Genomic DNA, 27,261 nt, shown 5'->3' with positions numbered 1-27,261 from the left:
TGCGAGTTCACCAACATTGTTCTCCTGTCACCAGGACAGGACGCAGCATTCACAAATGAACAAACCGAGAAGGGGGTTCGGAGGCAGGGATCATGCGGGTAGAAGGAGGGGGGGTACCAAGGACTCAGGAACCCAGGGCAAGAGCGCTGGCGAGAAGAGCCCTCCAGCCCCCAGGGGCAGAGAGGGTGGTGCAGGATGGGGGTGCCAGGCTGCCCACCCCCACTGCTCCTAGAGCCCAGTAGGGCCATGGCCCTGGGGGATGGTCACAGGCGTTGACGGGCATCCCAGCCCCCACTTTCCTCCCCAGCAGCCAACTGGCCTCCTTAGGTCTGGAAAGATCCTAATTGCTTCAGCTGCCCAACCTGCCTGCTGAGCTGCCTGTTGAGTTGGTCAGGAGGTAAGAAGGCCCTGGCCACCTAGGCACAGAGTGAGTGTTCCCAAGTTCACTCTGCTGCACCAGGTCAGGAGGAAAGGCCAGGATCCTGGGATCGGCTCCCCTAGTTTGCCTTGATTTACCAGCCCTTCGGAGTAGGGCCTGGAGGCGGAGTGCTGTGACCTCAAAAGTCACCATCCAACTTAGCCCCTGCTCCCCCAAGGCCAGAGAGGGCTGGGGGCAGGGGAGCATTGTCCAGGCCCCATAGAATCAGATACAAATGAGGGGAGGAGCTAATGCTGAGAATAAATTAGGGTTGGCTGGGGGCTGCAACCCCGCGTCTCTGGGTCAGGTAGGGAACAGTAGGGAAAAGTCCAGGTCTGGGCCACTCTGGGGTTGGGGTTGTGTCCAGGCCTGTTGGAGATTCAGATGAATCCGGGGTCGAGTCCAGGCCAGTCGGGGTCCAGGGGTGGGAAGGGCCAGCCTGGAAGTGGGCAGTATATCCATGACAACGTGGGGCTGCAGCAGGGTCACTGGTCCTGCATTTGCTGCTTCATTTTCTGCAGCATCTCCTGCATGCGCCTGAGCTGGGGGGCAGGGCAGGAACAACAGAGGGTGGGGTGAGAAATGCAAGGGGAAGGGCCCAGCCCCCACCCGCAGCCCCAGCTCTCCCCCGCTGCCTGCCAACCTCCTCATCCTTCATCCTGATGAGCTTCTCCGTCTCGGCATCTGGGGTGGGCAGTGGCAGGATGGGGATGGGGCTCTCCATGCGGCTGTCCTGGGTCAGCTTGCTGTAGGGTGGACACCAGGGACACAACTGCTGGGGGCTGGGCTGACCTCCCCAGTATACCAAGGCCCTGCAGCTCCTGTACCTCTGGACAGGATTGGGGGGGGGGGGAGCGGAGTGCACACCTGGTCATCTGCTGGATACAGTGGGCCCGGTAGTTCTCGTAGTGCACGTCGCACGTCACGTCCTTGAGGTCGTGCATGTGTGTGCGGATAAGCATGTTGCGAAGTTTCACAAAGTCGCAGTGTGCCTGGTTCTCCACTGCGGGCAGGGACAGGCAGTGGGTTGGGCGCCAGCCCAGTGGAGCCTTCCCACCCAAGTGCTGTGCCCCAGGCCTTAACTCACCCTCCACGATCCCCCAGGGGTACAGTCGCCCCCGGACCCGCTGCCCCTTGGCCTCCACCACCGTGTTGCTGCCGATAACAGCGAAGGGTGCGCTCTCCTGGGGGGCAGGTGCAAGGGCTCATGCCCAGTTAGCGGGGGTGTGGGGTCAGTGGTGGGAGGGGGCGTGGGCACTCAGCACCTGGCCGGCCCCTCCAGCATCACCATCAACAACCTCTCCCCAAAGAGATCCTGTTGTTCCCACCTCTGGCCTGTTGCCAGCTGAAGCCAGAGCCTATGCAACTTGCACCTTAGGGTTTTTGCCTGGGCAGTGCCCAAGGAGGAGTACCATCCCCTCCTAAAACCCTCCCATCAAAAATCACTCCCCCTCATGCCTCCCTTCCTTCCCCAGAGCTGAGCCCATGCCTCCCGTTAGTGAGGCCCCTGCTGACTTTGGGGTAAAAGGCCCACCCTGCTGCTGGCCTGGTGGCCACCTGTCCCCAGCTTAGGCTTGCCATTGCCACTATCCCCTGGGGCACCCAAAGCCATGTCCTCCCCTGGAGCTCAGAATTCTTGGTGCTAGGGCTACGTAGGCCTGAGACCACTGGGCCGGCTGGGCCCTTCTGTGGATAAAGCATGGGAAGGGGGCTGAGAGCAGGGTGAGGGTGGGGGCCTGACCAGTAGCTGTGCCTTTCAGTCCTGGCAAGCATTCCTTGACCTATTAACCAAATTGCACATGCCAGATGTGGCGGAGGGGGCCTGGGCAACCCTGGCCCGGCCCCAGGGGAAGATTGTATTGCCACCCAGATCAGTCCTGGGCCTGGGCCTGGGCCCTCCCCTAGGCCTGGTGTCAAAGGCTTCTGGATCCCTCCCCACCCCATGGGGTTGCAGACACACCTTGAGTTCCCGATCCTGCTGCTTGAAGTCCTCGTCCTCGTCTGAGTCACACTCAGGAAACTGGTACACATGGATCCCAAACTTGTCGATCTCCTCCCGGATCTGCGGCAGGCAACGGTGGTCAGGTGAGGGGCAGGTACCCAGTCAGCATGCCACCCAACCCAACTGCCCTTGGCCCCAGAGTCTGGGCCGGGCTGCACTGCCTCAGAGGCTCACCCGCTCCTTCAGCTTCCGGATCTCACCAGGGACCAGACAGTCGGCTTTGGCGATGAGGGGCACGATGTTCACCTTCTCGTGCAGTGCCTTCATGAAGCCCACATCCACTGGCCGCAACCTGTGTAAATGGGGCCTAGGCGGTGGTAGGGGGCACCATGGGGAATGGGCAGCAACTGGCACACCTGGCCTGGGTCCCCACATACCCGTGCCCAAAAGGGGAGATGAAGTACAGGCAGCAGTGCACACGGTTGTCCTGGATGTTCTTGCGGTTGAGGCCGCTCTCGTCCCGGAAATACTGCTCAAACTGTTGGTCCACGTAGTCAGTGATGGGCTTCCAACTGGGGGCAGGGAGCACATGAGGCCAGGCTGGGTGGGGCTGGGGGGTGAGGGGAGGCTGGGGTAGTCCGGGCAGGGCAGGCCTGCCTCACCACTCAGAGTTGTTGACGGCGTCCCCAAAGCCAGGCGTGTCCACGATAGTGAGCTTCAGCTTGACCCCCTTCTCTTCAATGTCCACCGTGTGCTTCAGGATCTCGACCGTCTGGCTGATGCGTTCTGTGGTGGGGGGTGGGGTCTGAACCTGCCTCTGTGACCCTCACCCAACCCCAGGGAAACCCAGACCCTCGTTCTCATCCCTGGCCATGGGGCCTATCCCTGGTCTGGACCCTGAATGGAAGAGGCATGCTTTAGGGACAGAGGAGCGGGGCTGGGCCTGCAGGTAACCCTGGGAAGTTTCAGGCAGCAGGGGACAGTGGCCAGTACCAGGGCCGAACAGGCTCACTCACCCTCGGCGCTGAGCAACTTCCGCTCTTTGTACAAGTCGGTCAGGAAGAGGCTGTGGACCAGCGTGGACTTCCCCAGGCCCGACTCCCCTGCCCTCGGGTGCAGTGGGGGAGTCCGGTCAGGTCTGAGGCTGAGCCTGACCACCAGTGCCCCCCACCCCCCGGCCCTGGAAGCTGGTCCACTCACCCGCCACCATGAGCGTGAAATCAAAGCCCTTCTTCACGGACTTTCGGTGCACCTGGTTGGGCAGTGTGGCGAAGCCCACGTACTGCTTGTCGATGTCCTGGGCGGAGGCGGGGCAGGTCAGGGCACTGTGATGGTTCCCAGTTCCTGGGGCAGCCCAGTGCCCTGCCCCCTACCCAGCTCAGGCCAGGCAGAGGTAGGTAGGGTCCCCAGAGTGGGGCATTTCAGTGGCAGAAATGTGTGAGGGCGTGTGGACAAAGGCCTGGAGGCGGAAGGCAGGTAGGGTGGAGGCTGGAGGTGCCTCCCAAGGCTTTGCAGGGACCCAAGACTATGTCTGTGTGTGTGTGGAGGGGCCAGCAGGAACAGCAGGCAGTGCATTGTCCTCTCTTAGGTGCTGGGCAGAGGGCACCAGGACCCAGACTCCTCAGACACGCCCAAGGCCTTCAAGGCTGGAGAAGCCCCTGCCTCGATACTCACCCCTCCCAAGTAAGGGTGGGAGGCCCCCTTCTGGCCCTGATCCAGCAGCGGGGGTGGCTGACTGCGACAATGGCTGAGCAGGGGCTATTTATAGACATCGGCGCCCAGCCGCCCCCAGTCTCTGAGCCGGCCCACCCCAGCGACCCTGGCCCAGAGGCCCCTGACGCATCCCCAGTATGCGGGCTGAGGTCAGTGCACAACTGACCCACCTTCCACTTCCCTCTCCACACACACCTTGAGCCGCCTCTGGGCCTGGGTCCGAGGCGACAGCAGCTGCTCCACCAGGCGGTCCTGGGGTGCTGCCAGAGAGTCCATCGCAGCGACCCGGGGCCCCTACCCGCTGCGCTGGGACCCAGAGCACGTCAGGCCCACCTGGAGTTACGCGGGGACGAGGAGCCTGCAGGCTGTGCGGCCCCACGTCCTGTTCTCGCCCCGGGGCTACCGCGTTGCTCCTCCGGCCCCAGGCAGGCCCGCCCCGGTACAGGCGGGGCCTCTCACCAGAGGGAGCGCGCAGTCTCCCGGAGACAGTCGCCTGGAAATTGGGCCGCGCGGGCGGAGCCACCGGAGCGGAGGAGGACGGAGCTCGGCAGGGGCGAGCGGCTGCGCGGCGCTGCGCGGAACGGTGCGGCTGGGTCCGTCAGTCCCACGACCGCGCAAGGGTGGGCGGGGGGCCGGGTCCACTGGGTCTGCGCTGCAGCGTCCCACCCACCAGAGGGCGCCCAAGGAAGCCCCCATCCCCGCGCACGATGCGCCCCTTCTCCCCGGGGCGGTGTCACAGCGGCGCCCCAACTACCCACGGGAACACCCCTCCCTGCACTACCTGTCCCTCGTGTGTGTGTGCGCCGGGTGTCTGGGGAATTCTTACCGCTGTAGCCCTTGAGACACGTGGAGAACCTGCGAGGGTAGAGCCCACCTCCCCACCCAGGCCCACGGAGGCTTACGCTGGGGGCATGGGCCGTCAGAACACTAGATGTGCACCCTCCCGTCGCCACCTTCACAAACTTGGAAGCTGTGGCCAGTGTGTAGCTCCACAAACCCGCCACCTTGGCCCCCAGACAGCCGCTGCCAGCACAGGTAGGGGAACTGGAGTGGGCCCCTCCACAGGGGTCACTCCTTCTGAGCTCCAGTCCTGCTCTCAGCCACAGGACTGGGCAAATCAGGGCCTGGAAAGCTCCTGCCAGCTCAGCCCTCACCCCTGTGTGGCCACCCCAGGAACCACAGGGGTCTCCTGAGCCCCTGCACCCTTCCTCACCCATCCTGCTTGTGGGACCCCACCAGAAACTGAACAAGCCAGTGCCAGCCCAGTGGGAAGGGAGGCTTGCGATGGAGCTGGGGTGGGAAGAGGCGTGCCCTGGACTCTGTGTCAGTGAGGTGCCCCCCCTCCCCAACCCAGGCCCTCCCTTCTTGGCTCCCGGCTTAAGGGGCCTCTGTCCCCCTGTCCTGGCTTGTGGTGCTTCTGTGAGGCCTGGAGGATGCTGGCACCTGGGGAGGAGGGGTGGGCCCATTACTGGAACAGGGGAGCCTTTCATCCGAGAGGAGAAGGGGGGAAGCCACAGGCCTGGCTCCCCGAGCCTGTCCCCCAGCCCTTGTGCTGAGAAAGCCTCCACACTGGCCCCGACCCTCGGCCACGCTGACCTGCAGGAGGCCTCTGGGATGAGTCCCACTCAGCCTCCACCCCTGGTCCACTTTAGATACAGCCCCTCAGCCCAGCTCCTGCCCATACCGGCTGGCATCTCAGACCCAGGGCCTCTCCAGGAGAAGAGAGAGAGCTGGGCCTGAACCAGACTGAGAAGGAGGCTCAGGACTCCACAGCCTGGCTCCTGATGGAGCTTGTTGCTCCCGACTACCTCAATGTTCCCATCGGTGAGGTCCAGCCTCAGGGGAGGCCCAGGTCAGGAAGACCAGCTTCTCCCTACCTGCCCTGTCTCCCAACCTTGCCCAAACAGGGCCTGTGGATTCCCTCCTCTGGCCTCTGAGGCAAACAAATACTCCTCAGGACTTCCTGAGCCATAGACAGCACTGCACCCACCTCCTCCTGGTGACTGACACTCTCGAGGCATTTCCATTCTTAGAATCACCCGAGTCAGCTCTGGAAACAGCCGGCAGAGCCAGCAGAGCCTCCATCACTCCCTGAGGTGGGGGTGGGCCTGGGGGAGGGGCAGTGAGGGCCACCAGACCCTCCCCAGTGCCTGAGATGGGGTGGGCACAGAGACAGAGGGCGCCCTTTCCCAGAGTGTAGACAGGCTGAGGCTCAGTAATACCAACAATGAAACAGTGAGGCTGCCACGTGCTTCTAGCTCCCCTGAGACCCATGGGGTGCCTTCCCCAAACACCTGGCTCCCTGGCCCTCCTGGGCCTCCCCAACCCCCCACCCCCCTGCACAATGCCCTCTCCCTCTGGTCCTGGGGGCAGGAGATGGGTGATGCTGGTCCCACCCTAGCTCAAGGAGGGACAGACCCAGGCCTGAGCAGGGGGTCCCTGAGCAGTGCTGAGCAGCAGCTGTCTGCCCAGTGACTCCAAGCGCCAGCCCACAGGCCCAGGAGAAGAGTGGGGGCTGGTCCCCCAGGCCTTCCATCTTTCTCTCCCTAGAACAATAGCCTGGTGGTGGTGTGCCCCTGCATCTCTGTCATTGTTTGACCTGCCCCGATGGGGAGGCAGCTCCTGGCCTAGGCCCCCCAGGGAGCCCCCTGCTGGCAAGGTGAGGTTGACGAGGCCCCTCCCCATGAGCCTCACCTGTCCCAGGGCGGGGTGCGTCCCTGCCAGGGGCCTGGCAGTGGGCAACCGGTGACTCCGGGGCCACTCCTGGCCCACCTGCCACATCTGGGCCAGGACTCTGGGGTTCCACCCAGCATTCGCCCAGGGTGTGAACCCCCATCCTCGGCAAGAGCTGCCAAGGCTACCCCAATGCCAGAGTTCAGCCCTTTGTTTCTGCCCCAAAGATGGTCAAGCTCAAGCCAGAGAGGCCCCTGGCAGGGCTGTCCCATAGACCCCAGGTGGTCTGGTTACCCAGTCCTCCATCCCTTCTTGGGGGTCTCCCAGCTGTTTAAATCTGACCTCAGCTGGGTTCAGAGTGGGTGCCCAGGCCAGCCTATGGTCGGGCCCTGTGATACAGGGTGGGGTCCAGGCTGGCCCTTTGGGAAACCAATTTGTGCCCCCTAGGTCTGCCATTGGAGCTGGGCACTGGGATGACTCAGGCCTTGGAGGCTCTCAGTCTGGGGAAGAGGCCTGGCCACAGATCAGCCTGTCCAAACTGGTGTGGGGAGAGAAGACATAAGATGCTGAGGAGTTGGGTGGAGTGGCCAGAGGCACTCCTGTGGGGCTGCTCAGTGATTGGCCCTGGCTGGTGTACTCAGACCCCTCCCCCAGTCCGTGGCCTTCCAGGACCATGGTCTCACTCAGGACCTCCAGCACACATGATCACAGGCGAGATGCTGGTACTGGACCAGTGAGAGAAGGGCACCAGGCCCATCCCCCATCCGGGGAGGGGGGCACGGGCGTGCCTTAAGGGTCCAGAGCCAGGCCCTGAGGTTCCGCTCACTCCTCCTCTCTGCTGCCCCAGGGCGGCGGTGCTGCCCAAGCTGGACAATCGTTTATCGGTTATTTTATCGCGACGGGGGGGGGGGGATGACAGCTGGCGGGGGCGGGGTCGCGCCGGGGTGCCGCGGTGTTGGTGGCACAATGGGTGACAGCGGGCGGGGTGAGCAGCAGCGCACACGTACCTGCTTGTCCTCTGCGCGGTCCGGTCGGGGGTCGGGTCGGGGTCCGGGCCGGCGGGCGGGGGAGAGACGGAGACACACGGTGAGAGACTGGCGGGCGGCGGGGACAAAGGCGCGCGCGCTCGCGCGGGCGGGCGCCGGGCTCACCTGGGGTCGCCAGCTTGCTCTTGTACCGTAGGCCTGTGCTCATGGTGGCCGCCTGGGGGACGTGCACGCGGGCGGGGCGGCGACGAGCGGAGGCCGAGGCCAGGCTGCAGGGTGACCGGCCCCTCCGCGCCGCCGCCCGCCCCGCCCCGCCCGCGCGCCCGCCAGCCAATCGGCACCCGCCGCGCCCACGCGCGACCCGGCGCGGCCGGCGGGGGCAGGGACCTGGGAGCCCCCAACTGCCTCCAGCTTGGGGAGACGCCCTCGCCTCCCAAAGGCTGGCTCCCGGACCCCGTGAGACCTACGAGGCCATCGCCCTCCCCTCCCCGATGCCGGGCCCCCGCCCATGTTCCCCCTCCCTGGCTCTGACTCCTCTGCCCTCGTGGGACCTCAGTCCAGGCCTGGGCCTCTGGTCATCCTTGGTGTGGCCCGCGTGTAAAGCCTGCCCCCCAGGTCTCTGCCCGCTGAGGTCAGTGGATGCTCTTCTCACCTCATCAAGATGGACGTGGGGCAGGGAGTGGGGTGAGGGGAACGTTGGCCTGGGGTGTCCTCTTCCTGGCCATGGCAGGAAAAGTGATGATGGTCGCTGTGTGGAAGGCCTGTTACCTGGCAGGGGTTGGGGTAGGCAGTGGAGGGGCAGCCCCAGCTCTCCTCTTAAAGCTGCTCTTCAGACACACCCCTGGGCGGTCTTCCCGCCCCTTTTCCAGGGTTGTTGGGGAGGAAGGGGCTGCCATTCGGGACAGAACAGCCGTATGTGAAGCCACCATGCACCCTCTGCTCTGCAGACCCACAGGCAGAGCTGGTACCATCCTGAGAAGGGTTGCTCCCCTGCCGCCAGAGCCTGCACCCCAGCTCCAGATGGGGAAGCTGAGGACTCCGGAGCATGAGTGCCTCCTGTCACTGTCACAATCCAGGTGTCCCTCAGAAAGGGGCAGTCAAGCCTGGGGCACCTAGCTTCCCAGGTGAGGGTCCCCATGGAGAAGGGCTGCTGTGCCCTGTACCCCTCTCTCCGCATGCAAGAATCCCTGTCCCTCCCTGGTTCCCTCTATCTGTACTCTGCCTGGTCCAGCGCTGTGATGAGTGCGGGGATGTTCCACCAGGCCAGCCCCTCATCCAGGCCTGGGGGCCAGATGTGATTGGAATCAGAATTTTGTGTATATTTTGCATATTACGTTATACCTCATTGGATCCTGAGACTGCACCCCATAATCAACCATGTTGAGATTTTGTGGTGAAACAACTGCTCACAGGAACTGGAATAAAGACCATAATAAACAGCCAGTTCAGAACTGGCTTTGCCACGAAGTTTTGAAAACCTTTGTTTCTGAGCCTCTGGGCATTTGGAATTGTAGATGAAAGACTGGGGCCAGGGGGGACACCTGGAGTGCCAGGCAGGGCTTCTGAGCCTTCACCAGCCCAAGAGGCTAGGGGGTGGATCCCATCTCAGGGGACCTGGATCTTTCGCCAAATGGTTCAGTTGGACATTTAGAGCAGGCCATGCAAGCCTATGCTTGGGGACATAGGAGGCCAGGCTAGAGCCTGTCCCTGACGGGGCAGGTGTGCTCCTACAAAGGGACCTGGCAACACTGCCCCCTTGGGTTGGGGGGAGGGACTCCAGGTAGCCCCAGGTCAGAGGATTTGAACTCAGGCTTGAGGAAACTGGACTGCAGATCAAGGGCCTAGCTTGGCTGGACCCAGAATTTGAAAACAATCCTGGAGAAGGGAGGCAAAGAGGACGAGGCGCACGGCGTAAGGGATCTGTTTTCATTAAGGTAAGTGCATCCCAAAGGAGTGTGTGCACAAACGAAGCTGGGTTAGAGACCAGTGTCCCAGGCCTGGAAAACCAGCGTGGAGCTGATGGAAAGGAAGGAGATTCCACAGCAGGCCTGGGACGGGCCTCTTCTGAATGCCTGGGGGTGACCACAGGCTGCTGGCCTGGAAGGAAAGCGCTGTCTGCTCCTAGCCCAGGGGCTGTGGTCACCCACAAATGTGAGTCCACGGGACAGCCTGAGTCCCTCCACAGGCACCAGGGTTGCCCTAGTCTGGTTGGGAGATGTTGGTGACAGCATCCAAGGATCCACAGGCAAGTAGGCACTGGGGACACTTCTGAAGCCAGGATGTGCTTCCAGTTCTGCCAGGTAGGATGCAAAAGGCCTCTTCTGCTTTCTCCAGCCTAGACGGTGCCAAGTGAAACCCTTACCCGCCCCTGCCCATCAAAGGACACAACCTTTGGGAAGGAGCACGAGGCGGGCAGGGCCCGGCCACCACACTTCCCACTTCAGGCCTGCACTTGTGGGGTCTGAGTCGGCTTCCCCGGCAGGGGGAGAGAGGCTGGCTGTGGTACAGAGAGAAGTAAGTCAGATGTTCCTGGGTGGGGAAAATGCTACTTTTTAATTCATAAGAAAAGGAAGTTAATGAGTAAAAAATAAGCTACACCCAGAAAAATCTGTTCAGCCAACTTGGGCTACAAATAGCTTGACGCTTTTCAGAAAAAAACCTCTTTTTAGTTAGGAAATTCTCAAGAGGCCGAATTTAGTGGGTGCTGGGTCTCCTCCCTGTCAGCACAGACTTGTAGGCGTCTGTGGTCACACAGGATGGAGAAGGAAAGAGCTTGCGTGCTTCCATGGTGTAAATCCCATGACAGTGACAGTGACAATGGAGGTGCCAGCTTCAGAGGTGGAGCAGTCTGTCCAGGTGACAATTAGGTGTCAGGTGGAGCAAGGCCACTGGCGACAAAGCTCTAGAGCATTCAGTCCATCTGAAGCCAAAGAGGAGGGCAGAGGCTGAGCTGGACGCAGCATATTTATTTATTTATTTTTTGTCTTTTTTTTCTTTTTAGGGCCACACACATGGCATATGGAAGTTCCCAGGCTAGAGGTATAATTGGAGCTGTAGCCTCTGGCCTACACCACAGCCATAGCAACTTGGGATCTGAGCCATGTCTGTGACCTACACCACAGCTCACGACAACGCCGGATCCTTAACCCAATGAGCAAGGCCAGGGATCGAACTCGCAACCTCATGGATGCCAGTTGGGTTCACTAACTGCCGAGCCATGACGGGAACTTCTGGACACAGCTTTGTCATTGACACCCCCCACGGGGGCCTGGAGGATAGGCCTGGGGGTCATGTTGGCCCCTGGGGGTCAGATCAGACCACCTCTTTGAAGAAAGAGGCACTACAGGAGGGGGAGAAACACACAGCCCTCTAGGTGGACAAACAAGGACCTTAATCAGCTCAAAAGGAGTGAATCCCCTGAATGGAATGTTACTGATGCGCAGTGGCAACCTCGCTTGCCTTCCTACTAGACCTCACTTGGAGCCTCAGCCTACGCGTGGCTGGGACAGTGATGAAAGCCCAGTGCTAGCGCTCTGGGAGCTGGGCCTGGCAGCAGCCTGGGGCAAGCAAGACAGACACCCCGAAACCTGGAGCCCTGAGACACCCTCCTGCTCCAGCTGCCCCTGGAGAAGCCCACCCCCTGTGCCTGGTAGCTTGTGGGACCCTCACTGCCCCAAAGAAGGCTCAATGCTATGATTCCCCGGGATTACTCCTGGTAAATCTGTGGCCAGGTATGGGGCCAGTGTGTGGTGCAGGCCCAGGTCAAGATCAGCGTTGGCTGTGGCTGATGAAGGAAGCTCTGCTCAGGGGCCCGCCCATGCCCACAGTGAGCACCCTGTGACCTGTGTGTCCCACACCTGCTCGGCCAGCTTCCACATCCAGCTCCGCCTGCCACCCTGCCCAGGACACAGACATGCGGCAGGTAGGTGTTCTTGTGCCTCTAGCTCAGGCACTGTCTCCCTCCAAGGGCCCCCCTCAGCATGCAGTCTTGGGGACGTGGGGGCCCAGGTTGGGGTCAGGGGTCCTCCTCTCACACGGTAGTTCCTGGTGCGGAAGGAGAGTCTCCCCTGCCCCGCCCCCACCGAGGGAGAGGAAGCAGGGCAAGGATACCCTGCCAGCCTCCCTCCTGCATGGATCCTCTCTGGGCAGCCCTGCGTGCTGGGCTGGGCCTTGTGCGGGTGCACAGATAAGGAAGCAGGACTTCAGAGTGTGGGAGACCTATGGGCTGAACAGGGACCCTGAGCCCAGGCCTTGACCCACAGGAGGTGGATGTGACCTGCCCAGGTCAAGTGGCCTCATCCGCCTTGAGGCCTCCGACTCCTGCCTCCAATGGCTTATGGGCACTGTTACCAAGCCCTGTCCTTGCTATATCTGCTGCTTCAGCTCAGCCGGCTCGGCTCAGCCACCCCAGCACATTCCACCCTGTGCTGGCAGGTATGTTCCAAGGCTCCAAGCTGCAAGTGCCCTCTGCCCCCGCAGCCCTGCCCGAGGAGTTCTAGGGGCACCTGCCTCAAGCTCAGGGGCACGTGTATGCAATGAGGGCTGTAGAACGGTGTCACAGAGTCTCACCTCCAGTGGAGGACATGTGGTTAGAGGGGTACCCAGTCCAGTGCCCAGGAGGGCACTGCCAGCCCCACCACAGCGGCTTATGTGCTGCAGGGGATACAGCAGTTTTCCAAGTGGGTAGAGCCTCAGGCCATGCTGTGTCCCCCATTCACTGGGCAGCTGGACAATGGGACAAATGATGGCTGTGCTTGGTGGTAGTGGGCCAGCCTGGGGACCCAGAGCAGCAGTATGTACCCCATTTCTGACAAGGGTCAGTGGGGGCCTCTGTCCACTTATGGTGAGACACGGTCCCTGGAAGAGGACTCTGAGAGCAGAGACCCTGAGCGCAGTGTGACTCAGCAGGAGGGGCTGTGCCCAGACCTCCCTGACTATGGGCTGGCACCTCTGACTGTCCTCGCTGAGTTCTGTGGCTTCCCGACCAGCAGAGGTGGAGACATGAGATGGTGCCAACATGGAGATGCTCCCAGAGGCGTTCACGCAGTAAAAATCCCAAGAGAGCCACGCTTGCAAAAGGCAGAGTGGTGACCTAGATCCTCCACGGCCAGCAAGGCACCCCCTTCCCCTGTGATATGACCTCCTCTCTCCACCAGGGAAGGCCGAGTGTTGGGGTTCCAAAGGCTGGCTCCAGCTCCCCATTGGATCCCAGCCCTACCTCTGTCACATGATCGTCAGGCCAGAAAATGCCCCAGAAGGAAACAGGAGGGGCTGAGGCCAGGCCCCAGCTCCCAGCCACAGCCCCCACCTGTGCCTGCTGTCCCCTGCTGCTTGTGCATGCTGCCCTACCCCACCCCTATGCATGCTGGCACAGCCACTTGGGGGAAGAGCAAGGGCTCTGGGTATCAGCTCATTTCCCTACATGGTCCCCCCACCCCTCCATGTGGCTGCAGACCACTGGGGTTTCCTCTGGAGAGCTCTGCCCACACACTGCTGAGACTATGGGACTGCCCCAAGGCCGAGGGGAACCATAGATGAGGTCCACTCTAGTTGGGGGATCAGTGGCAGGAGCCCCCAAGCCTTAAATTACCAGTGGCTCGGAGTGGGGGGGATGGAGGGAGCACCGCCTCGGTCGCCTAGCCTGAGCACTTCTGGCCAGCATCCCATCAGGGCTGGTGGGGCCACCCAAGTGGGGCCATGAGGGAAAAGCTGTCCCTGGGGCTCACTTCCCTCCCTCAAGCTCTTTCCAAAGCCTCCTTTTTGGAGCCACAACTTCACAAGTACCCACGGGTGCTGGCGCAGTCTGGGAGGGTTGCACCTCCTGCTCTCACCCAGAAGGACAGCTGCGCCTGGCCTCCTAGGCAGGATGCACCTGCCTAGGTGGAGGGTACCATGTGGCAGGACTGTGCCTCTCCCCTACATGGCGGCTGCCAGCCCTGCCAGTCTGGCACATGTAGGAGGAAGAGGTGGCCCCCCTCTCCTTCCCTGGGGTTTACACTGGATCTGCTTTCTATCACCACAGATTAATTTTGCCTGCTTAGAACTTCTAATAAAGGGAATTAAACAATATGTACTTTTAAAATCTCACTTTAACTCAGCATAATTATTTTGAGATGAATTCATGTTGCTAAGAGCATCAATATTTCATTTTTTTTTTTTTTACTGCTGAGTAATATTCTGCTGTACAGATATACCACAATTTGTGTATTTATTCACCATTGATGGACATTTGGATTGCGTCTAGTTTTTGGCTATTACAAATATAGCTGCTATGAACATGCATGTACAAATTTGGAGTCATATATATATTTCCTTTTCTCTTGGGTACATAATTAGGAGTAGAATGGCTGAATCATATAGCTGTATGTTTAACTTTGTAAGAGACTGTCAAATTGTTTCCAAAAAAAATTGTTGTACCATTTTAGTCCCACCAGGATGTATGAGAGTTCCAGTTGCTCTGAATCCCTGACAACAGTTATTAGTGTCAGCCTTTTATTTTCGCGATTCTAATGGATACATAGGGGTATCTCTCGGCAGTTTGCATTTGTATTTCCCTCCCTGATGACTAATGATGTTGGGTGTCTCTTTAGTGATGACTGGACATTTGAATGTCTTCTTTTGTGAAATGTCTATTCAAATCTTCTGTCCATGCTTAAATTGGATTTCTTTTTTTTTTTTTTTTTTTTTTTTTTTTTTTTTTTGCCACACCTATGGTATGTGGAAGTTCCTAGGCCAGGGATCAAACCCATGCTACCTACACCAGCAGCCTAGGCCACTGCAGTGACAACACTGGATCCTTAACCCACTGCACTACAAAGGAACTCCTGGATCACCTTTTTTATAACCGATCTGCAGGAGTTCTTTATATATTCTGTGTACAAGTCCAATGTTAGATAGGTTCATTGCAAGTATTTTCTCCCAGACAGTGGTTTTGCTTTTCATTTTCTTAAAGGTGTCTTTTAAGAAACAGATGTTTATAATTTTGATAAATTTCAATTTATTGATTTTTCAATTTCTATCTCAAGCTTTTTTTGCCTTCTCCAAGAAATCTTTGCCTACCTACTCTAAGGTCATGAATTTATTCTCTACTGTTTCTTCTCTAAGCTTTGTAGTTTCAGGGTTATATTTAGGACTATGATCCATTTGCATTAATTTTTGTGTATGGCGTTAGGCAGAGGTCAAAGTCCCCCCTCCTAAGTTTATCCAATAGTTCTAGCATCATTTGTTAAAAAATTTTTTTATTTTCCCCATTTAATTGCCATGACATCTTGATGAAAATCGAGAGTTTGAGGAGTTCCCATCATGGCGCAGCGGAAATGAATCTGACTAGGAACCATGAGGTTGCGAGTTCAATCCCTGGCCTTGCTCAGTGGGTTAAGGATCTGACATTGCCATGAGCTGTGGCATAGGTGGCAGATGTGGTTCGGATCCTACGTTGCTGTGACTGTGGTGTAGGCCAGCGGCTGCTGCTCTGATTTGACCCCTAGCCTGGGAACTCTATGTGCCTTGGGTGCGGCCCTAAAAAAGCATTAAAAAAAGAAAGAAAGAAAATCAAGAGTTTGAGAAGTTTCCATTGTGGCTTAGCAGAAACGAATCTGACTAGCATCCGTGTGGATGCAGGTTTGATCCCTGGCCTCACTCAGTGGGTTAAGGATCTAGTGTTGCCATGAACTGTGGTATAGGTCATAGACGCAGCTTGGATCTGGCATTGCTGTGGGCTGTGGCTGTGGCTTCAATTCGACCCCTAGCCTGGGAATCTCCATATGCCATGGGTGTGGCCCTGAAAAGCAAAAAAAAAAAAAAAAAAAAAAAAAAAATTTTTTTTTGGCTATATTGTGGATATCTTTCTGGCCTCTCTTCTGTTCTGAAATGATTATCTGTTGCTGTGTAACAGTTCAAACCTTAGTGACTTAGAACATCAGTTTAGTCAATTTCTGTGGGTCAGAAATTCAGAAGGGCTCAGGTGGGTCGTTGGTGTGACTTCAGCAGTGTCTAGAAGTGGAGCCCTCTTTTCCATGAAGTCTTCACACCGTCTCTGCTGGGGGCTAGGCCACCATCCTGAATGTGTGGGGCCTCCAGCTTTATGCACAAAACCTCCAGCCCCCAAAGTAGATGCTGCCTCAGAAGCTGTGCAGCATCACATGTGCTGTAGCCCACTGCCGATGGGACAGTATAAGCTCACTGACATTCACGGGGGCATGCGTGGGCTGGATGACGTTGTTGTGGCCGTCTGAAAAATACCGTCTGCAAAATCTCATCGTTTTGGGGCCTATCCTCTTTCTCTCTGTTCACACCCTGGATAATCTATATTGATCTGCCTCTGGCCATCCTTTGGGGGTGGATTGGAGTGTGTGGTGGGAGACTCCCCTGTCCAGCTGAGTTACATTGAGGCCCGCAAGATGAGAGCAGGATGGTGGTGGGGGGGAAGAGTGGCCATCAGTGGTGTGTGGTCAGGCCTGATGGGGGACAGAGGGACCTGTTGACCCTCTCATCTCAGTTGTGTGGGAGCATGAGTCTGGCCCCTACTCGGGATGTGTCTCGGGGGCTGAGGACTGCAGGGTGGATGGGTGACGAGGTATAGGGACAGAGCGGGGCGAGCTCAGCCTGCAGCCACGCTGCACTGACACACAGGCGTGTTTGGCTTGGCGAGGGTTCCGGGGGAGGATGTTAGAGCTGAGTGCAGCCGTCTCAGGCTCTGGGGGAGGCGCTGAGTGAGAGGGCGCATTCCGTGCTGGCAGCCACCCCCGGCCTGACCACCAAGGACAGGCCCGTGCTGTCGGGGCGGCTGGGGAGGGGGCACTGGTGTATGTTTCACGGGCTCTCTCCAAGGTGTTGACACACACCCCCCCCCCAAATCCCTGGAACCAAAGAATCTGTGGCCATCTCAGTGTTTCTCCTTTGCTGACAACCCCCCTTTCCAACTCTCGAATCAAAGGAAACTCTTCAGAAATCACTGCTGATGGGGGCAGGCTCCGTAGCCCTCCCCAAAGAGGCTGTGATGCCTTCAGCAAGCACTGGTATCTTGGAACTAGTCCACGATGGGGGAGCATCCCCCATTCAGGAAGTCTCCTGGGCTTCAGCAGGGCCTCTGCTAGGCCGAAGGTACCTCCTGGTTTTTGTTTTCATTTGCCACCATGCAGGCAGGGAGGAGACCTTGCCCTGGCTTGGGCGAGGACCATTGCTGGGGGCTGCCCAGGGTGGTCTGTGTCCTTCTCACAGCACCCCAGACAGACATCCCTGTTGGCTGCCCACGAGGGGACTGGCCCACTTCTGCCCAGCTTTCCCACGGGCCCGTGACGTCACCACCCACCAGTGGCTCAAATGCGAATCTCAAGTCACGTGGCTTGTCCCCTCCCCTCTCCCTCTACATTCAACATGGATTCTATCCCAAAGTGCATTCACGACTCCTTACTTGCTCTGTCACCCCGGGCAGGAGCTATGGCTGCTGTAACAAGGGCCACATCCCGGTGGCTAAACAGCAGGAGTCTGTTTCCTCACAGTCTGGAGGCTGGAAGTATGTGATGGAGAAGGTGTGGGCAGGGCGGGCCCAAGGCCTGTCTCCTTGACATGCTCCCGCTGTGGTCTCCCTGTGTCCTCATGTGTGTCCTGAACACCTTTCTTATAAGGACACTAATCCTACTGGACCAGGGCCACCCTAGGGACCTCATTTTGCTTCATCACAAAGGCCCATGTCCAAATACAGTCACATGCTGCACTGGGGTTAGGGCTTCAACATAAGCATTTGGGGGGCACAAATCAGCCTGTGATATACCCAATGCCACCCTCATCTGCACCATCTCAGCTTAGGCCATGCGTCTGTCCCACACTCAGTCCTCGGCCCAGTGGGGACCCTTTAGAACAGCGGCTCAGGCCTCAGGCTCTGGCCTCGCAGTGCACACAGCCCTGCCCTGTCTCCTTTGCCGCCTGAGCTCCTCCTTCATCCCAGACTCTGCCTCCTTGCCTCTCTTCAAACACACCAGGCTCCTGGGATCCTCTCAAAGCCTGGTTGTGCGCCCACATTCTTTTGAACAGAAGCTTCATCAAGACTGTTCACCACCTAGCCTGTGCCCACCTGCAGACCCCTCCCTGCCCCCGAGACCTGGTTTTCCCCCAGCTCCTGCTCCGGCTCCTTTGGTGCCTCTCCTGACTCCCTCCTCCTTAACCCTGAGTCCCGCCAGGAGTACCGTGAGCCGGCATGGTTTGTCCATCAGTGGAATAGGACTGTGCCATAAGGAGGAAGGACATTTTGGCACCACGGTGAGGATGGACTTGAGGACCCAGAAGGACAAATGCTGCACCATCCTACTTACATGAGGGCCCTGGAGCTGTCAGATTCATGGAAACAGGAAGCAGGATGGAGGGGCCAGGGTCTGGGCGGTGGGTGTCAGTGTTTAACGGGGGCAGAACGTCAGGTTGGGAAGATGAAATGTTCTGGAGGTGACGGTGGGGGTGGCTGCATGACAGGGTGAATGTCCTTGATGTTGCTGAGCTGTGCACTTAAAAATGGCTAAAATGGTAAACAATGGTTGTGTTATGTATATTTTATTTTACTACAAGTCTTTAAAAGGAAGTAATAAAAATAATCCAAGGGGCATAAAGTTTCAGTTTTGCAGGATGATTAAATTCGAGGACCTGCTGTACGATGGGCCCCCAGTTAATAAACCTGTAAAACATTTGTGATGAGGGCAGATCTCATGATGAGTGTTACCACAATAAAAAAAAAATAGACGCAGTTATAGGCCTACGGGCACAACAGGCTGCCATGTGTGCAGAAAGGGTGGCAGAAGAGAAAAATCTGCCTCTGCATGCATATGTGTGCTTGCACACGCATAACATGCCTCAGACGACACATGTGTGCTTGCACATACATAAGCGCCCAGAGGGACACCCGTCAGCTGCCCAGAAGTGGGAAGGGCTTCTGGACGTGGGAAGTTTTCTGCTCTGGAATTTTGAGTCCTGAGACTCTGTCACCTACTGGAAAGTCAAGAAACAGACGGCCTTCAGAGGCCCAGCCAAGGAAAAGAGCAAGAGCCAAGGACGAGGCGGCTCCACCCGCTGAGGGGCATTTTCTGGGCAGGGAGGAGCCCTCGGCCCTGCCCCAAACCGGCTTCTTGTGCAGACGAAGCAGCCCTGCAGCCCTGCCCTGCGCCCCACCATCGGGGAGAACTTGAAGGTCCCGTTCCACCGCAAGCTGACTAATGGTGACGAGTGTCCACAGATCCAGCCAACTTGGGTTTGTCCCCTCCTTTCCCAGCCTCTGTGCAGACGTCCAGCTGTGTGGTCGGCTGGCCCCACTGGCCAGACCAGAGCCTGTGGGATTCTGAGGCAGCAGGCAGGAAGCATGCGGCCTTCCCATGGTGACGTTCAGGCCAAAAGCCACGTCGGGGGCTCTCTGGGCAAGAGTCTTACAGAGGAGGACCCTCTTAGCGGAAAGAGTGAAATGGAACTAACAGAAGAGGCCAGGGTTTGCCTAAAGGCAATTAAAGCCTACTTACTGTAAAGGAGGAGATGTTGGCACAGGCACACGTCCTAAAAAGGAAAGCACAGTCCATTTTGTTCAGAATTTACATCCCAGCAGCCCGTGAAGCCAGGCCCTCAGCTAATTAAGCAGCAATAATACAAGGCGTATTCCTGGCTCCTATTTTTATTTTCATAGTTCCAAAAATTTCCTAAGACATTACCTCAAAGCTGGTTTGAGGTTTAAGAATCCGAAGAAAATTCTATGTTCAAATGAAGAAGTCATCTCATAGTATCTGGCAGATGAACAGACCTCTATTAGCAAAATGAGAGAAACAAATTTTCCTCAAACAAAGTCCCAGACAAACATAAAGATCTCGCACTTTCTCACCCAATGCCAGCTGCCCCTGGTGCCTCCCTGAGGCCGTTCCCTCTGGGGAAGAAGAACGTTCTCTGGGGAGGGGGCTCAGGCGCTGAGCGGTCAGCCTCCACTTGGAGAGGATCAGGCACCTGCCAGACATGCAAACACCCTGTACACCCTTACAAGGATCACGGTGAGGGCCAGGCGGGAGGGACAGGGTGGCACAGCCCTGAGTGTCTGCTGAGCCCTGGGATTTGGCTATTCTGGTGGAAACCACACACACCCAGGCCAGAGAAAAAGATGCAGACTACTCATCGGTCTTTTGTACACACCTACTGACAGGTGGAGGGATCTTTGGATGGATTACGTTGTAAATGTTAAAACTAGTCTCACTTGTTTTTCTCTCTTTCTCTCTCTCTCTCTCTTTTTTTTTTTTGTTTGTTTTTTGGGGCTGCACCTGCGGCATACATATGGAGGTTCCCAGGCCAGGGGTCCAATTGGAGTTGTAGGTGCCTGCCTACGCCAGAGCCACAGCAATACCAGATCCGAGCTGTGTCTTCAACCTACACCACAGCTCATGGCGACACAGGATCCTTAACTCACTGAGCGAGGCCAAGGATCAAACCTGCATCCTCATGGATGCTAGTCAGATTCATTAACCACTGAACCATGACAGGAACTCCTCTCTTTATTTTTTTAATGTGGCTCCCAGAAAATTTTTATCCGGCATGTAGCTTGCATTGATCTGGAAAATTCAGGAACAGACCCAAGCTCCTCTGGAGACTTAGTATTTGCAAAAGGCGAGGGAAAGTGGGTTTTCTGAACAAAAGTGGGGTGGGAAAACAGGGAAGCCATCTAGAAACAGGTGTGATCAGATGCAACCCTCACTCCTTTAGAAAGCTAAGCTGCAAATGGACCAAACCTCAGAAGCAGTCAACGAAAACACACAGGTGATAACAGCAGAGATATGAATTCCCTGGGTGAATTCACTGGCAGGAGAGATATGAATTCCCTGAGTGAATTCCCTGGCAGGAGGTGTGTGGGGACTCAAAACTCCACACCCAAGAAAAGACAAGACACAGTTACAGAAAATCACATCACTGCCATGGTAAAGGGAGCATAAAGAAAGAGATGGATCATGACAAGTGGAGAGAGAACATCTGGGGCCTGCGGGCAAAGTCTCAGTAGCCAGGGGGCCAAAGACACAGACAAGGCTGAACACACACCATACACATGGGCCGGGTGCCCAGGTTAACTCACACCAGGGGTCCCAGGGGGCGGGTGACATCTAGTGAGACTGCATATCCCTTCCGCTGGGATCTGTGTCCCGGCCTCCAGGAATGTGCCACAGTGCGAAGACTGGGCATTACAAGCATGGGCACAGTCTAGAACTGCTGAGCAGCAGCCTGGGGGTGCCTTGAGGCCTGGGTTCTGGGGGATAAAATGAGCCAGCACCCCCATCTCCAAAAAAAGAGGGGTGGAGGTGAGGAGTGGAACTGCCCCTCCCTGATGGAGCACCAGCGAGCCTGGAGGACGGGAAGGGCTGAGAGGCAGCCAAAGTGCCAGGGGCCTGAGCAGTAGGGGGGGAGAGGGGGGAGGGCAGGCAGGGGCAGGCTCAAGAGGTCAAGACCCCCACTGTAACTTGCTGAGAGGGACCAGGGCAGTTTTGGGGGTGGCATGGCCAGGCCAGTGTTCTGGAGGAACAATGTGGCAGTGGCAGCGTCCTGGGAGGAAGGGAGTTGGGGTGATGCCTCCCAGCTGGGAGACCACAGCCGGCTGGCCAGGGCCTCAGCATGTGGTTGGAGAGGAGAGGGAAGGGGCCGATGGCAGAAGGAAGGCAGGATGGATGGCGAGATGCAGAGGGAGGTAGTGAAGCAACGTCTGTGGCTGCTCTATTTTGAGAACGATACTGCAGTGGTTTCCACCTTCATTGGCTGTGGCCACAAATTAGAAAGCAAACTGCAAGCTCGGGGGCGCTGTGGCCCTGACGCCCCACCCCTCCACCCTCCTTGGGACCCTGGTCAACCCCTCCTGTGTACACCATCTGCCCAGCTGCACGGCACACAGGGTCCATAGGCACAGGATGTGGCTGCAGTTGGAGTGCTACCCCAAGAGGCAGCAGGTAGGGAGGTGCATGGCTTGCGATGTAGAAAGCACCTCCCAGCCCCCCACCAGGCCCTGCCCCCAGGGCCCCCGCTCCCAGATGTGTGGAAATGGTGGTGTGGTGCAATGCATTTCTTTAGCAGCTATAACCCAAGAGGGAGCCTGGCCCACACTGAGAGCAGACAAATGGGCTCTGGGAGGGAGACCAGCTGACAGCCCACGTAGCCCCTGTGGCTCACCGTCTCTACGGGTCCCTGGTGCCCTTCACCTAGTTTCTCCAAGTGGTAATATCTTGCAGAACTACAGGACATTTCAACCGGATGCCAAAGGTTGGGACAGAGGGTGGTTTATCATCAGGACCCTCCTGTGGCCCTTTCATAGCCACACCCACTTCCCTCCTGCCATCCACAACCAGTCATCAGTTTTCCTTTTTTATAATTTTTTCATTTCAACAGTTTTTAAAATATAAATGGAATCATATGCAGGCAAACCTCCTTTTATTGCACTTCAAAGATATGGCTTTTTTTTTTTTTTTCCTAACCAAATGAAGGTTTGTGGCAAGTCTCTCAGCACCACTTTCCCAACAGTATTTACTCACTTCTCGCCTCTGTGCCACATTTTGGTAATTCTTGCACTACTTCTGTTCTTTTCTTTTTAGGGCCACACCCATGGCATATGGAAGTTCCCAGGCTAGAGGTTGAATTGGAGTTGCAGCTGCTGGCCTACACCACAGCCATAGCAATGCCAGATTGGAGCTGTGTCTGCGACCTACACCACAGCTCATGGCAACACTGGATCCTTAACCCACTGAGTGAGGCCAGGGGTCAAATCCACATCTTCATAGTTACTCATCGGCTTTGTTACCACTGAGCCGCAAGGGGAACTCCAATCCTCGTAATATTTAAAACTTTTTCATTATGGAGTTTCTGTCATGGCTCAGTGGTTAACGAATCCAACTAGGAACCATGAGGTTGCGGGTTCTATCCCTGTCCTCACTCAGTGGCTTAAGGATTTGGCATTGCTGTGAGCTGTGGTGTACGTCGAAGACGCGGTTCGGATACTGTGTTCCTGTGGCTGTGGTATAGGCCAGTGGCAACAGCTCTGATTAGACCCCTAGCCTGGGAACCTCCATATGCCACAGGTGCGGCCCTAGAAAAGACAAAAAAACAAAACAAAACAAAACAAAAAAAACCAAAAACACTTTTTCATTATTATGTTTGTAGGGCCATCTGTTATCAATGACCTCTGATGTTACTACTACAACTTGCTATAGGCTCAGAGGATGGTTAGCACTTTTCAGCAATAAAGTATTTTTAAGTTAAGGTATATACATTGTTTTTTAGACATAGCACTGTTGCATATTAAGAGACTACTGTCTAGTGTAAACCTAACTTTTATTTGCACTGGGAAACCAAAAAAATACATCTGACTCACTCCTCCTGCCCAGGAGCTGGAGTGGGTCTCGCTCCCTCAGAAATCCAAACCTTGTAAAGGAACACTTTGCCCCCACCATATCAATAGGAAGCTCACTCCTTCATCCCACAAGAATCTCTGGGTGCATCTTCCAAGGAGCTGCCTTGTCCAGCTCTTTAAAACTTATCATATCTAATCCAAAAGTGTCCCTAAATGACACAACGGTGACCATGACCACCATAAAGAGGACACGGAGGGTCAGAGTGGCTAAGTGGATCACTCAAGGGTCTGGGTTCAAGACGGCCGCTGGTGCTCTCCCTCTGGGCCTAGAGCCAAAGCACTTTCTGAAAAGGCTGTGCCACTTACCAGGCTTGTGAGAGCAAGGCATGTGTTGGTAACCCGAGTGAATGTTGTCACATCTTCTATGGCAGATGGCTCCCTGCTCCCCTCCCAGAAGGCATGGGTGGTGTGATCCCTGCTGTTTGTGTAACTTCCTTCTAACCCACAGGACATCGTGCATGTTCCACTGCAGAGGTTGCTCTGGGATTAGACTACTCTTTGATAAAACAAGTTGCCATGCTGGGGAGTCCCACGTGGCAAGGACCTGAGGGTGGCTGGCCTTGCTCCAATAGCCACTGAAGCTTGGGAGAGGATCCTACCTGGTGGGGCCTTCTGAGGACACTGAGCCCAGACTGACACCCTGACTGCAACCTTGTGAGAGACGCTTAGCAGAGGCCCCCGTGCCTAATCCTGACCCATAAACACTAAGGACATGAAGATATGCTCTCTAGGGTCTGGGTGATTTTGTTACACAGCAGCAAATAATTCATATACCTTCCTTGTATGATATCACTTATATCTGGAATCTAATATACGGCACAAAGGAACCTATCTACAGAGAAGAAACAAACTCATGGACTTGGAGAACAGACTTGTGGTTGTCAAGGAGGAGAGGAGGGAGTGGGATGGACTGGGAGTTTGGGGTTGTTGTAAATTATTGCATTTTATTAGTAGTTGTAAATTATTGCATTTGGAGTGGATGAGCAATGAGATCCTGCTGTATAGCTTAGGGAACTATAATCACTTGTGATGGAACATGATGGAGGATAATGTGAGACAAAGAATGTATATACATATGACTGGGTTGATTTGCTGTACAGCACAAATTGACAGAACATTGTAAATCAACTATAATAGAAAAAATAAAAATCATAAAACATATCTTTAATACACCTTCCTAATTTGAGGACGGGTGGTGTATTTCACTTTTGTTTTGCTTGTTCCCAACTAGAGCCTACAGTTAACAGAGAAGGGGGCTGGGGGTGCGGGCAGGCCACTGCCCCCACTTGCCCTACCTGGAACATGCCATGGGGTCTGGCTGTTTCTACCTTTTGCTTTGTTTTCACAGGTCAGGGGCAGGACAAAGGAGTGACTGTAGAGGAGGCCAGTCTCTTCGGTTCTGTCCACACCACAGTTTGAAACCTTAATGAACAAAAATAGACCTCCACGGAGTGACTTAGGCGCTGCAGGGAGGAAGGCTGGGGGTGGGACAGGGTTGATTGTAGAGTAACAGACACGCCAGCAACTTCAGGATGTTCCCACGATACTGGCTGCATTTGTTAAAAATACCTTCAATTCCAAAAATTACAAAGAGTGCAACCAATCCTGTTCATTCAAGCCAAGAAAAACACACTGAGTCAAACATGCTGTGTGACTGAGGGGGCTTCCGCTGAGAGGAGGGGCCTGCAGCTGCCCTTCAGGCCAGCCTGGCCCTGCACCCACACTGCACGCCCAGCTCCTCCCAAAAGACCTGGCCCAGTACCCCAGCTGGCCCCCTGCCTTTCCTGGCCCAGCTCCTCCAGCCCCAGCCCCTCGTCCAGCCTGTCTCCCCCAAGCCTGCCTCCCCCCCCAGCCCTCATCCCGTAGCCTGGCTACCTCCAGGGGCTTCTTGGAGGCTCCACATCTTCTGCCCCAAAACCCAGGCCAAACAGGCTGTTTGATGCCCAGCAGAGCCCTCTTTGTGGCACCAGGAGCACCCTGGGCAGGGCTGGGCCCCCCAACTCTATACCCAGAGAAGGAAGCAAACCACTGGTTTCCATGGGTGACCCCATCCCCCGTCGTGAACACAGGTAGTGGCCAGGTGGCTGCAGAGCCTCAGACAGGAAACGGAGCGTACCAGGTGACAAGAACACTGTAGATGGGGTGTCACATTTTCTGATAACCTCTGGCCTGACCTCTGTGAAGGAGATTCTGAGCCCCTCTCTCGGAAAGGAGATCCCAAGGCTCCCAGGTTGTCTAGGAAGACTGCGCTGCCCTGGGCAGTGCCTGGACCCTGAGTCAGGCCACCATTCTCCCTCCCACCTGCAGCGTCCTCTCTGGATTCACGGGCCTCCAGCTCCTTCATCCCCGGCTCCCTTCCCACACAGCTTAGAAGGAATGCATCCTGCAGGAAGGGGCAGGGTCTTGCAGAAGGAGACTGCAAGTTCAGGTTGGATCTCTGGCTGATCTGCAGCAAAGGGTGTGCCTGTGGGAGAGCCTGCAAGGCCGCAGGCAGACACAGGATGTCACCTCCGCAGACCCCACACACTGTGACCCAGCCACACTGTGACCCAGCCACTCTGGGCCACATTCACTTTTATTTTTTAAACATTTTAATAGACTTTATTTGTAGAGTAGTTTAAAGTTGAGCAAAGCAAAGTTGAGCAGGAAGGGCAAGATTTCCTACATATCCCCACCCCCTCAACGCGTAACCTCCCACAGTAAACACCTACACCCAGTGGGACCTTTGTCACAGTCAGTGCACCCAGAATGCACTGTCTGATGTAGTCACACAGTCTACATCAGGGGTCCTTCTTGCACACCATACATTTGGACAAATGTATAAAGACATGTGTCTGCCATCACAGTGTCACACAGAGCTGTCACATGGCCCTAAAACTCCTAGGTTCCACCTGTTCATTACCCCATCCCAACCCTGTCAACCAGTCATCTTTTATTTTTTAAATTAATTAATTTGGTTTTTTTTGTCTCTTTAGGGCTGCATTCCTGGCATATGGAGGTTCCCAGGCTAGGGGTCTAATTGAAGCTGTAGCTGCCGGCCTACACCACAGCCACAGAAACACCAGATCTGAGCCACATCTGCCACCTACACCACAGGTCACAGCAACACTGGATCCTTAACCCAATGAGTGAGGCCAGGGATCAAACCCACATCCTCATGGATACTAGTTCGGTTTGTTACCACTGAGCCACGATGGGAACTCCTCTTTCCAGCTTCTCTTTTTTTCTCCTTTTCTTGAGCCGCTCCCACGGCATATGGAGATTCCCAGGCTAGGGGTTGAATCGGAGCTGTAGCCACCGGCCTACGCCAGAGCCACAGCAACATGGGATCCGAGCCGCATCTGCGGCCCACACCACAGCCCACAGCAACGCCAGATCCCTAACCCACTGAGCAAGGCCAGGGATCAAACCTGCAACTTCATGGTTTCTAGTCGGATTCGTTAACCACTGCACCATAATGGGAACTCCTCTTTCCAGCTTCTTAAGGCCATATTGGCTCGGAGTCCCCTTCCTCCATCTTCAAAGCCAGCAGCATAGACCCTTCAAATCTCTGACTCTAGTCCTCTTGCCTCCCTCTTTCTGTTATAAGGACTCTTGTGATTACATTGGGCCTATTTTGATAATCTAAGATCCCATCAAGATCCTTCACTTTTGCAAAAATCCTGAGTCACTATGCTGTACACCTGAAACTAGTAAAATATTGTAAATCAACTTTTACTTCAATCAAAAAAAAACTTTGGAGTTCCCGTCGTGGCTCAGCGGAAGCGAATCTGACTAGGATCCATGAGGATGCAAGTTCGATCCCTGGCCTCACTTGGTGAGTTAAGAATCTGGCGTTGCCATGAGCTGTGGTATAGGTTGCAGTTGAGGCTTGGATCTGGTGTTGCTGTGGCTGTAGTGTAGATCAGATGTTACAACTCCGATTCGACCCCTAGCCTGGGAACCTCCATATGCCTTGGTTGCGGCCTTAAAAGAGACAAAACAACAACAACAACAAAAACTAAAAAAACCCTAAACAAGAAACAAAACTTAATCTTGGAGTTCCTAGCACAACAGGATCAGCAGTGTCTTGGGAGCTCTGGCACTTCAGGTTTGATCCCTGGCCTGGCACAGTGGCTGAAGTATCCAGTATTGC

The 27,261-nt window shown here is 56.0% G+C and overlaps 1 protein-coding gene and 1 long non-coding RNA gene across 9 annotated transcripts; one reads left to right on the top strand and one right to left on the bottom strand.

Moving 5' to 3' along the window:
• Positions 1 to 8,524, bottom strand: SEPTIN5 (septin 5). Of its 8 annotated transcripts, none has more exons than XM_003133010.6 (12): positions 7,898 to 8,040; positions 4,269 to 7,764; positions 3,561 to 3,657; positions 3,377 to 3,463; positions 3,023 to 3,146; positions 2,798 to 2,932; positions 2,595 to 2,712; positions 2,379 to 2,480; positions 1,506 to 1,602; positions 1,286 to 1,421; positions 1,062 to 1,164; positions 1 to 960 (listed from the first exon to the last, which is right to left on the bottom strand). In XM_003133010.6, the coding sequence occupies exons 2-12, from the start codon at positions 4,347 to 4,349 to the stop codon at positions 904 to 906; spliced, it is 1,137 nt and encodes a 378-aa protein (XP_003133058.1). In that variant the 5' UTR covers positions 4,350 to 7,764; positions 7,898 to 8,040; the 3' UTR covers positions 1 to 903. The 8 variants fall into 8 exon arrangements, 5 of the variants coding, with proteins under 5 accessions (XP_003133058.1, XP_084850780.1, XP_001929663.1 ...); XM_084994654.1 differs by having other exon boundaries at positions 4,900 to 7,764; XM_001929628.8 differs by having other exon boundaries at positions 7,754 to 7,764.
• On the top strand, positions 8,132 to 24,287 carry LOC146396684 (uncharacterized). The gene is made up of 3 exons (XR_014826465.1): positions 8,132 to 8,363; positions 8,680 to 9,643; positions 22,771 to 24,287. It is a non-coding gene; the product is annotated as an uncharacterized LOC146396684 (long non-coding RNA).
• Positions 24,288 to 27,261: the final 2,974 nt, after the last annotated feature.

The sequence above is a fragment of the Sus scrofa genome, chromosome 14 (genome assembly GCF_054392235.1).
Source record: "Sus scrofa isolate SSC_HxYL_T2T_F1_AM1 chromosome 14, Sscrofa_HxYL_maternal_Yorkshire_Landrace_v2.0, whole genome shotgun sequence".
NCBI classification, from domain to species: Eukaryota; Metazoa; Chordata; class Mammalia; order Artiodactyla; family Suidae; genus Sus; species Sus scrofa.
Note: the sequence above shows the minus strand (reverse complement) of the source record. Positions and strands in the feature narration are given on the sequence as shown.

What these genes read in the sequence shown, in the direction of transcription:
- SEPTIN5 (XM_003133010.6), bottom strand. Translation starts at nt 4,349, where the DNA reads ATGGACTCTCTGGCAGCACCCCAGGACCGCCTGGTGGAGCAGCTGCTG. An exon ending in AGGCCCAGAGGCGGCTCAAG is followed by an intron (nt 3,658 to 4,268) that starts GTGTGTGTGGAG and finishes GCCTCCGCCCAG; the next exon opens with GACATCGACAAGCAGTACGT. An exon ending in CCCCTGGGGGATCGTGGAGG is followed by an intron (nt 1,422 to 1,505) that starts GTGAGTTAAGGC and finishes CCCTGCCCGCAG; the next exon opens with TGGAGAACCAGGCACACTGC.